At 50.0% G+C, this 11864-nt stretch overlaps 1 protein-coding gene across 1 annotated transcript in view; it reads right to left on the bottom strand.

Annotated features, from left to right (window-relative positions):
* The window catches only part of GRIK4 (glutamate ionotropic receptor kainate type subunit 4), a 394611-nt gene that overhangs the window by 103956 nt on the left and 278791 nt on the right, over window positions 1-11864 (bottom strand). Inside the window, exon 10 of the mRNA XM_006148794.3 lies at window positions 329-436. Coding sequence (XP_006148856.1) covers window positions 329-436 — 108 coding nt within the window. The remainder of the gene's footprint in view (window positions 1-328; window positions 437-11864) is intronic.

Genomic DNA, 11864 nt, shown 5'->3' with positions numbered 1-11864 from the left:
AAAGGGGGGGGGGCCTCCCGGGGGCCCGGGCGCGGCCTCCCCCCACTCCCCTGGGCAGTGTCTAGCTGCCCAAGCTGTTAGGGTGGCCCTGCAAGAGGCACCCACAAACTGCTCTCCCTCTACCCCATCACTCTTCCCCGGCTGCTCTAGAGGACATTAAATATCATTTCCATGTGAAACAGCAATACGGGTTTAATTACGCTGTCACGAACTGGCCTCGGTGCTGTGATGAGAGCTCCCATCTTCTTGCATTGGGAGGCCTGTGGGTGCTCGGAGCTGGGGGAGCACTGGGGGCACTGCAGCTGGGAGGCTGGGAGACCCCGCTTACCAGGATGGTGGTGACGACCAGGGTGGTGTTGAAGAGACTGTCCGAGATGTTGGAGGCGTAGAGGCGGCTGTCCATGCTGAGGCCCTCTGCCACATGCCACTGGCCGATCTGGGAAGACCAACGGAAGAGGACTGGGGAGGAATGGGGCAAGAGGAGGCCCAGCGGGCTGGCTGCTAAGGTCCTGGGGTCTCCAGGGCTGGAAGGAGCGGAGAGGCTGGCTTCTGTCTCTGGTTGGGCTATATGAAGCCGGAGAACAAGGAAGGAATGCGGAGTATGGAGCATACAGCTGGTGCCATTATGTAGGGTTGGGGGGCTTGAGGGATGTGAGGGGACCTAGGAGAGTAAGGGGAAAAAAGGAGAGACCTGCGAGGGGTGGGAGTGAAAGTCAGAAACAAATCAGGGACGGATGTGGTTCAGGGAGGTTTTTTCACACAGGAGGGAAGGGAATGTGGGAGTGCATTAGTATCACTTTTTAGGTTTGGGCCACAGTGTATGAACTCGCTGAAGAGCGAGAGAGAGGGAGAGAGGGAGAGAGATGGAGGAGCAGCAGGTGAGAAATCACTACCTAGGGGAGATAGCCACATTGCAATCCTTTCTCTTCCGTTCTCCTCTTGGAATCGGGATTTGGAACACGCACACACGCATCTGGGTGTGATTTTCAAGACATGGGATCTAGGACTCAAACTGCAGTTGGCCACATGGGAGTCCACCTCTTTAACTATCATGCCACCTGCTCGCCCCAAAATGCATTATATAAAGACAAGGGTAGCCACAGAGACTACCTTCAATAATTTTTTTTTTTGAGAGGTTTTTGCTGTAGGGCATGTGTGTTCGCCCGAAAGACAGAGACAGAAAGATAGAAAGCGAGAAATCACCCCCCAAGGGGGATGGTGGCCACTCCACAATCCCTTCTCCTCCATTCTCTTCTCAGGATCTTGGGCGGGCACGCACACACACATGCCCAGCATGAGTTTATGCCACCAGGTCCAGGATTCGAACTGCAGTCGACTACATGGGAGTCCAGCAACATAGCCATTATGCCAACTGCTGGTCCTAATCCTTTTTTTTTTTTTAAAGAGATTTTTTTGCTATAGGGTGCATGCACTCACTAGACAGAGACAGAGAGACAGAAACTGAGAAATCTTCCCCCGGGGGGGATGGCCACTCCACAATCCCTTCTCCTCTATTCTCCTCTCAGGATTTTGGGCACGCACGTACACGCACTCAGCGTGAGTTTCAAGCCACTGGGCCTGGGACTTAAACCGTGGTCAACTATGTGGGAATCCAGTGACGTAACCATTACGCAATCTGCTGGTCCCTCAATAATCCTAATGCTCTAAGAATCCAAATGTGTGCTGAAGAGAGCCTGCATGCATTTTAACAAATGTTTGCTGAATGATTAAATATATGAATGAATGAACGGATGAATGAATGAATGAGTCAGAGCGGGAGAAGCAGGTTCTACTTCGGGTGACTCACTGGCCAGCTGCGTGAAATTAGGCAAGCTATTGAAATCCTCAGAACCTGTTTTGCCATCTTCACGTGGGATGACAATGGCTTCTAGCACTTTTCACGACCTCGGAGATCAGGGATGTACAGGTTTGATGTTTCATTACTGACCCAGACCCAGGAGCACAGAGCCCCACTGTGTGCCCTTGGGAAACCTGCTCAACCTCTCTGAGCATGCTTCCTCATCTATAAAATGGAGATGATAATGGGAATGTCTTTGGGTTATCGTGAGAATTCATGGGAGCTGGCACTCAAATGCTTTTTTCCTCCACTTCCCCATTGTCTTTTTGGGTGTTTTTGATTGTCTTTTGATTTCCTTTATGTTCATTTTATTGTGATATGAACACTCACCATGAGATTGTCCCTCTTGCCAAATTTTTAAGTGTATAATACATTATGTTGATTATTCCATTGTCTTAAAGATCTCTGGGGGAAATCAAAACGAGTGGATTCTTAAGAGGTTTTATTTTTTTTTAGGTTTTGTAACAGGGTATATACATGCTTGCCGAAAAGAGTCAGAGACAGCGAGAAATCACCCTCTGAGGGGGGAGGGCGTGGCTATGCCACAATCCTTTCTCCTCCATTCTTCTCTCAGGATTTTGGGCATGCATGCACACATACACGCCTGGTGTGATTTTCAAGCCATCGGGTCCAGAACTTGAACCAGTCGGCCATGTGAGTCTAGTGCCTTAACCACCATGAGACCTGTGGACTCCAGAGTATTTGTTTCGCCTGGTGTGATTCTTAACACACACACACACACACACACACACGTGCACACACAGTCCCAATGCTTTTCTATTTCCTGGACCCCCTGGTGAGTCATTTCTGTTGCCAAGCATCCAGGTGGGCAGCCGGGGGGAGGCTAACACTGGCCTGAACCCAGTGCGATGCACGCGTCGCCTCGGCCAGGCAGCTCCAGGCACCCGCAGCAGCCTCCCTGGAAAGTCCTTGTGAGTTCCATGGATACCATATGGCTCTGTGCTCCACAGCTGGGCTCTGGATTCTTATGAGATTTCCAATCACAGCGATGACTTGTGTCACCCTCAGCCCCCACCTCATGGGGCCAGAGGGCAAACGAAAGCAGAAACCAGCTCCTTGTCCTCATGGTCTGCTGAGGGTGGAGCAAGCAGAGGACAGAGCCAAGTAGGACCCCTGGACCATCAGCTGGAAGCTCCCACAAGCCTCCTGTAGGTTACAGGAGGACCCCCAGGTGGTAAAGGGGCGATGACCAAGAATTCCTCTCCATACCCTTATGAGGAAGTCACCTGAAAAAGGGAGAGCATTTCTCTCCACCTCTGCAGGGCCGAGTACCCGGTCCTGGCCTGCTCGTGTCCCTTTTCAGCTGCGAGCTAGGTCTCACACACATCTCCACAGTGAGCCTCACTGTACAGACAGAGAAACTAAAAAGAGCCCATCCAACTAGCTCGAGCTCACACAGCCCGTCCACTGAGAGCCCGACTTCTCAGCCCTGTGCTCTTAACCCCGGTGAGACTCCCCCGAAGCCGGCGTGGCCATCCTGTTGGCCTCCTCCATTCTTGTCGCGCACGCCTTCACTTACCCGTGGGCCTCCCTGACTAGCCCGTGTGGCTCACAACAGCAGGGATTGGCCTACGTTCAGACCCAGCACCTTCTCAGGTCTCAGGGACTGGCCTGGACATGGTCGAAAGCCATCACATCACATGGGTGAATTGCTACTATCAGCAAGACCCAGTTGGAAGGCTGGCGAGCACTCCTCTGGCCGCTAGAGCTCCTACTGTCCCTCAAAAGGGTCAGGCAGGGGCCAGCAGGTGGCATGGTGGCTAATGCCCTGGATCTTACATGCCCAACTCCAAGTTCGAGTCTTCGACCCGGCTACTGAGAGTAACACCAGATACATGTGACTGCATGCCCAAAATCCCTCAAGAAGACTGGAGGAGAAGGGATTGCAGTGTGGCTTGGGGGCAGATTTCTCACTTTCCTTCTCTCTCTGTCTCTCTCCAGCAAGCTCACATGCTCTATGGCAAACACCTTAAGAAAAAAACAAAAACAAAAAAAAACAAAAAAAAGAGGATCAGGCAGGCAATGTTCCTGCCTGGGCTCCCCCTTCCTCCTCCTCTCTCTGCAGGGGAAAGCAATGGGGAGGGCGAGGATGCATTGTTAGGTTCCTAAATGAAAGGAGGGACAGTGACAGTTACTGGACACCTGTTGGTTAGATGTGCCCAGGCCTAGCATCTCTTTGAAGTCTCTCAGCAGCTGGGTGACGTCGTTACGGTGTTAACTCTTTTATTTAGGAAGAAGTTGAAGCTTGAGAGCTTTTCTTATTGCCAGAGAGTGAATGTACTCACCGGAGTGCAGAGAAAGACAGTCAGAGACAGACACACAGAGAGAAAGACCGAGAGACACAGAGGCAAAGAAGCGAAGCGTGGTCATGCCACAGTCCCTCCTCCATTTCTCCATCCTGTCGGGATTCTGGGTGGCACAGGCACCCAGTGTGTTTTTTAAGCCACCCACTCTAGGACTCTAACCACGTGATCAGTCATGTGGGATCTGGCTCTCTTAACCATCAGACTACAGGGCTGGCCTGAGGCTTGAGAGCTTTAATGGCTTGCCTACAGTCACCCAACGGGTGAGCGTGGCACAGGCTTGAACCCAGATCTGTGTGATTCCTAAATCTGGGGTCTTTCCTGTCTCCACTGCAATCTCGGGGCAGGATGCTAATGTGCTCCCTGTCTAGGCAGGCCAGGCTAACCAAGGAATGGCTCCAGAGCCTTGGGGCCTCAGCCACCCAGCAAGGACTCCAGGTACTAGCTCTCTTCTCCTTGCTCTTGGTGCTCCTTGGGTGCAACTGTTGTCCTCTCGGAGACACAGTGTCCCTGTCTTAGCAGACTTAGCCTCCAGTGGTAGCCTCTACTGGAAGGGCTGTTACTTGGGCAGGAGGAACATAACACGTGACTGGATGTCTGGGGCAGAACTGAACTTCCTGGGGTACTGGTTGTCACCCTAAACCTGTCCTTCATGTCAACCGGGTCAGTAGGGCCTCAGATCCCCTGCCGATCTTCCAACCACCAGTAATCACAAGGGACACACTCTGCACTGACCTCCTGTATAAGAAGGCCCAGTCCTGGATGACCCATCTTACTGGAGCCACCAGATCGCTTCTCACAAAAGCCAGGCATGGAAATGATTTATGAAGAGCCGGCTCCAACAGCCTGAGCGATGCACCCTCCCGTCCCTACCTCTGGGGACATGGCGAAGAGACTAATTAGCCCCCAAGCTCCAGCCAGGAAATGAATCTCCCACCCACCCTCCCATGGCCCCTAGAAATTAATACACTCATCAGATCCGACAAGCGGCTTGGCAGCTAGTACCCAGGGCAATCTAATTGCAGAAAGGCAGTGGGAGAGAAAGGGAGAGATGGAGCCAGCGCCCTGGGATAGAGACTAATTGCCCCACCCACTGGGCATCTCCGATGCCGCACACGTGCCAGGGGTGGGCAGGAGAGACAGCTCTCTCATCACGGACAATCTGCGGCTCTGCCTCCAGCCAAATCCCCTTCTCCACCCCGCTGGCGCCTGCCCCCAGCAGGACCAGCTGTTTTGTCAGCCACTTCTGCATGCCCACATGTGCAGGCCTGACTCTGCTTCAGATAACGTCTCATACCTTCTGTTTCTCCTGCTTGCTCTGCTTTTCTGCCAGTTTAGATGCCCCAGGGGCTGCAGTAATGAGAGGAGAGGGAGGGGGTTTACACGGGGTCACTGTTGACCTATAAATATCTTTTATTTTTAGAGAGATTTTTGCTATAAAGTGCATGTGCTCGCTGGAGAGATGAAGAGAGAGAGAGACAGAAAGTGAAAAATCATCCCCCCAAGGGGGATAGCAATGCCACAATCCCCTCTACTCCACTCTTTCTCCTCTTGGGATTTTGGGCACGCACGCACATGCCCAGCATGAGTTTCAAGCTGCCAGATCTGGGACTTGAACCACCATCAGCCATGTGAGAGTCCAGCAATGTAACCATTACGCCATCCGCTGGGCCCAACCTATATATCTTAATGCAGATGAGGAAAAGACACTCCTCTGGGATGATGCGGTCCTGCGGTATGCAGGTGGGAATGCAGAGCTCGGGCTGGATTTCAGCCTCATTCACTCTTGAGCACTGCGTAACCTAAGTTGCCAAGGTCGCGACTCTGGAGGGGGGACTGGGTTTAACCTGGCTTCTCCACTGACGGGCCATGTGACCTCTGATAAACTACTGAATACGGACTTGTCTAAGTCTGTTTCCCAACCTATGAAGTAGGAATTAAAACAGTAATTACTGCCTTTTTTTTTTTTTTGCTGCAGGGTACATGCTTTACCAGAGAGAGACGGAAAGTGAGAAATCACACACCCCCCAATGCGGGGGGAGGGGATAGCCATGCTGAAATCTCTCCTCCAGTTTCCCTGTTGGGACTTTAGGTATGTACGCACACACACTCAGCATGATTTTCAAGCCAATGGATCTGGGACTTGAACTGTGCAGTCAGCCATATGGGATCTAGTGCCCTAAGCTCCATGCTACCTGCTGGCCCACCTCGCAAGGGTCTTACAGAGACTGAATGAGATGTGTATATGCAAAGCACTATGTCAATATTCGTTCATTTTTTAGTGCCATTGTCTGAGACAGAAGGTGGGATCTCTTCTGTTTAACAAAGGGCTTTGCTCAGTGGACTTGAGTTCATCAGAAACCTCGGGCCAGTGTATCCACGTCTGGTTCCCAAGTCAGCAGTATCAGCACTGGAAAGGCACGTTCTAGGGTCCCACCCTGGACCAACCACATCAGAAACTCCAAAGTAGGCCCCAACAGTCTGTGGTGTAGCAAGGTTTCCAGGTGATTCAATGCAAGCTAGACTACAGCAGAGCAAAAAGCACAACCCAGATGACAAACAGGGTGTCAGGGAAAGGCCAGGGGGAACAACGATCTAGTACCTACCCCTGCTGAGCTGGGGAATGTTTAAAAACTGACTTTCTAGGAAAAGGGCCCTGATTTGTAATATCTGCCAATTCCTGTGGTGTAAACACTTCCGCCACAGCCTGTGTCTAGCTACCAACATGCTGTCACTAAACACAGAGCTGGGAAGAGCCATGTATTAACATAATGATGTATTAACATAATGGACTTTCGCGGGCTGGGCAGGCAGGCTCCAGCATCCATACCACAGGCGCCCACCATGTTCATACTGGCTCCATGCTGGGCACTAGATGTTCACACATATTAATTCCCCACTTGTTAATAAGAAAAGTGAAGTCCAGATAAATGAATCATTTATGAACTATAATGGAATTGGAAACAAGGTCAATGTGCCATTGGGCTCACAATGTTGAGAACAAATACACAGGGGTTCCGCAGGTGGCGTGATGCTTAAGGCACTGAACTCCCACATGGCCGACTGCCGTTCGAGTCTCAAACATGGCGGCTTGAAAATCATGCCAGTCATGTGTGCCTGTGTGCCAAAAATCCCAAGAGGAGAATGAAAGAGAAGGGACTGCGGTATGGCCATCCTCTCTAGGAGGTGATTTCTCACTTTCCCTCTCATCAATGCTATCAGAAGAAACATTTTTGTGATGGGAGTGCTTAGTCGAATATAAAAATGTAACTGAGATGGGATGCGTTCGCATGCGCAAGAATCTTGCTCCTTTAAGCATTAACATTTTGAAGATTTTAATGATTTCTTGAAAAGCATTATTTCCAAAACGCCTTTCAAAAGGAATAACACGTTCCTCTGTGCTCTTAGAGAGGACGGGCCTCCTTACCTAAACCCGTGGTAGGCCCGTGACACAGCAGGACTGCACGGAGCTGTGATGTAACGCCACTCTGTGCGTGCCTGAGCGCAGAGGCCACCCGCCTGCACTTCTGTGGTCTGACAAGTTAACTCGTCCACTCACCACAGTGCTTGTTTCTTTTCTTGCTCTGGGTTGTCACTTCTTGCCCCTATTAAGGCAGCAATCGCTGAGCCCCTGTCCTTCCAAGAGCTGTGTTCCAGACGCCTGGGTGGAGCAGCCAGGGAACAGGCTTGAGAAAATATGTGATTCAATGTAATATAAAAAAGATTATGATAATAAATAAAATTAAATTTTTAAAAAAAGGAAAGGAAAGAAAACACTTGCAAGGAAAGCCTAGACTAGGGGAATAATGGTGTCAAGGGTGCTGCAGCGATTGGGCTCCGTGGCATCGTACGGGCAACCTGGTCCTCTGGAAAGGTGATGACTGTGTAACTGGAGGAGTGGCAGAGACCTGGACTCGGTCTGCTGGGTGAACGCAGGCCACCTAAACAAGCTGCTCACCTCTCTAGCAACACACTACAGGAGTGCTTATCCTGAGGGCGGGACCACGGGGGTTCTCCGCTGCTTCCTGTGTGTCACCTGGAGTCAGGAGACCTGCAATAGCACTGGGGACTGTGGCCACAGGGCTGCATGACCCTGAGCAAGTCAATTACTTCCCCAAGACTCCATGCCTTCCACTCCCCTGCCCCTACCCTCTAGCCTGGTCCACATTCCCATGGAACTACCAAGAGACTAGAGTGCGCTCTGTTCTGGTCTTCATGCAGCCATGGCCAGTCAACATCTCATATAAGATCATACCAGCCCCAGGGACCAGCAGTTGGTGTAATGACTATGTTGTTGGACTCCCATGTAGTCGACTGCAGTTCAAGTCCCGGACCCAGTGGCTTAAACTCACGCCGGGCACGTGTGCATGCGTGCCCAAGATCCTGAGAGGAGAACAGAGGAGAAGGGATTGCAGTGTGGCCATCCCCCCTGGAGGGTGGCTTCTCGCTTTCTGTCTCTTTGTCTCTCTCTGTCCTTCTGGCAAGCGCACACACCCTCTGGCAAAAACTTCTCCAAAAAATAAATAAATAAATAAAAAAGAAAGAAAGAGAGACCATACCAGATCATACCAGCCCCTGCTTGCAACCCTTTCATTCTTCCCATTTTGGTTTGAGGGTAGAGAACAAAATCCTTACTGCGACCTGCAAAGCGCTGCCAGGCCTGTCCTCTGCCCACTCTCCACAAGCACATCCAGCTTCCACACCTTCCTTCTGTACATGTTCAAGTCCACAACCTCTTTCCTTGTCTAGAGCTCTCCTTGCTGCACAAGCCCCTAACCCCACAGTCCTCTTTCAGCTAGTCCAGGGTTTGGCAAACCATGGACTATGGCCGAATCTAGCCCACTGTTTCTGAAAATAAAGTTTTATTGGAACATATCCATGTGCATTCATTTACATACCATGACAGCTTTTCTCTGTAATAGCAGATTTGCAACAGAAACTGCATGGCTTGCAAAGTCTAAATATTTACTACCTGGACGTGTATGGAAAACAGATCTAATTCATACCTATTGATTCTTCAGGCCTCAGCTCAAAGACTCTTTCCTCCTTGAAGCCTTTCTTCAACTCCCAAAGTCAAACTTCTCCCAGAACATATTCTTTTCTTTCAGGATGTTGACAAAGGTGTCTGGCTTATTGCCTGTCTTCTATGTGGTAAGCTCCTGAGGGCAGCAACCATAGCTGGTTTCCCTTGCCCTTCATCCCTGGAGCCTGATACAGTACATGGCTAGTCACAGAGGCTCAATAAAAATCTAGTTGGACAGAAGTACCAGGGACTTTGCGTATATTTACCTTACTTAATGCTCAGCACATCTAAAAGGGGAAGATATTTTAGTACTCATTTGATAGACTTTTTTTTTAAAGATAGATTTCTGCTATTAGGGCATGTACACTTACCAGAGAGATAGAGACAGAAAGAAAGAAATCACCCCCTAGAAGGGATGGCCATGCTTCAGTCCCTTCTCCATTCTCCTCTTGGGATTTTGAGCACTTATGCATATGTGCCTGGTGTGAGTTTCAAGCCACCAGGTCCGGGATTCAAACCATGGTTGGCCACATGGAAGTCCAATACCTTAACTACTATGCCATCTGCTGGCCCCATTTGATAGATTTTTAAAAGTCCTTAGTCCTAGTGAGGTTAGGTAATTGAAGTCCACCAAATCACACTGCTTAGTCTCAGAATGGAGATTCAAACCCTTGCCTTTTCCACCCCCAGATCACGTGCTCCTAACCACCTATGGTTTTGTTACAGAGTCCAGAAGATAATGGTGGGTACAGGCTCACCACAGTGGCTGGCAGGTTATACAGCTGACATCCACCAAGTCTCTTCCTGTCTCCGTGCCTCAGTTTCCTGCCCAGCTGCAGTAGATGAGCCCTTGCACCCGTTCCTGAAGACCAGTGCTGGAGACTGCATGACTCACCCGGTTATTATTGTCCCTGGGGCTTGCTGATGGGGAACCCTGCTGCCAATGAGGAGCCCTGAAAACCTGGCCTGCTCACAGCCATCTCCTTCCTGCCTAGAGTCACTCAGGATCGTCACTTTGCCACTTTGTTCTCGCCCGAGCAGGTAAAAAGAAATCCATTTTTAAAGCCCTTTGGGATTTCCTCTTATCTCTGCCAGCATCCGTGGGTGTGCACGGAGGGCTAGAGAACATTCCATATTTTATGTACATTTCGATGATTGTTCTCTGCACTCAGCGCTGCCAGGATCCAGCTCCTTCTTGGGAGGCCGACGTAATTCCAAGGCAGGGTAAATCCTGCTCCGGAGTCAGATTTTGCAACCACTTATTGATTACCTGAGCATGCTGGGCACTCAGCCATATGGTGTGCTTACATCAATTTCCCTAATTGTGCATAACAGCCCTCTTATTATTCCCACCTGAGAAACAGGCCTAATCTAGGTACTTCAGACGACAATAATAATGTTTAATTGTAGGTACCTTCAAACGAGTTGCTGTTGGATGAGTGAATGAATGAATGAATGAATGAAATAGAGACTGGGATGTCGAGCCACGTGGGGATTAAACTGGGATTTGAATTCTATTACTACTATACCATCTGGTTGAGTTAGGGCAGGTGTAGGCCACCTTGACCTGGGCCTTCCCACACAACCGTCCGATCACTATGATCTTGTTTATTGGAGAATATAGCCCAGAAGAAAGCCAGCTAAAAGAGCCCATCTGAGAGATCCTGGCCAGGTTGGCCAGGTCCCAGTGTGGTCGCTTAGGAACTTGGCAAGAGTTGATGTGGGAGGCAACAGAAGTCTCCCATTTTCTTCCCTCCTGTGTCATGCATAAGCTGTATGACCTTGGGTAAGTTGCTTAACCTCTCTGAACAGAGCTTCCTCTTCTGCACATTAAAAACAAATGAGTTGCCTACCCACTGTACATGCGTTTGCTGATAAGCAACTGAGATCATGCACATGATGGCTTTGGGTGAGCCACAGTAAGCCATGGGAATATCGGAAAATAGTACGATGGTGTGCCTGGTGGAAATGCAGTTGGCCAGAAGTCAAGAGATTTGGGTTCAAGTTCAACCCTGCCGCTTCCTGTGTGGTGCTGGGGAGTCTAGTCTTGCTACCTATAAGATAGTCTCTCTTCCCTTCTCTCATTGAGAGGATCTATGGCAATGATAGGATAAAAATTCAAAGGCTGATCCAAATGCAAGCTCTTTCTATTCCAAATCCTTGTTCTCTAGGGCAGGCTCCTGGGCCACAGGCCAGTACCAGTCTGTGGCCTGTTAGGGATCAGGTTGCACTGCAGGAAGAGAAGGGCAGGCGAGTCAGTGAAGTGTCCTCTGTATTTAGAGCCGCTCGGCCTGTTAGGGATCAGGTTGCACTGCAGGAACAGAAGGGCAGGCGAGCCAGCGAAGTTTCCTCTGTATTTAGAGCTGCTTCCCATCAATTGCATTACCATGTGAGTTCTGCCTCCTGTCAGATCAGCAGTGGCATTAGATTCGCATAAGAGTGGGAACCCTATTGTGAATTGCACATGTGAGGCATCCAGCCGTGCACTCTCAGAAGCCATCTCTACCCTCCCCCACATGTATGGAAAAATTGTCTTCCACAAAACAGGTTCTTGGTGCCAAAAAGGTTGGGAATCACTGCTCTAGGATCATCCAAAGTTTGATGAATCTTAACCGACGGCTTTTTTTTTTTTTTTTTTTTTAAGAGAGGGCTTTTTGCG

The sequence above is a fragment of the Tupaia chinensis genome, unplaced genomic scaffold (genome assembly GCF_000334495.1).
Source record: "Tupaia chinensis unplaced genomic scaffold, TupChi_1.0 Scaffold000247_1, whole genome shotgun sequence".
Taxonomy (NCBI): domain Eukaryota; kingdom Metazoa; phylum Chordata; class Mammalia; order Scandentia; family Tupaiidae; genus Tupaia; species Tupaia belangeri.
This window is presented reverse-complemented; position numbering and strand designations above follow the sequence as displayed.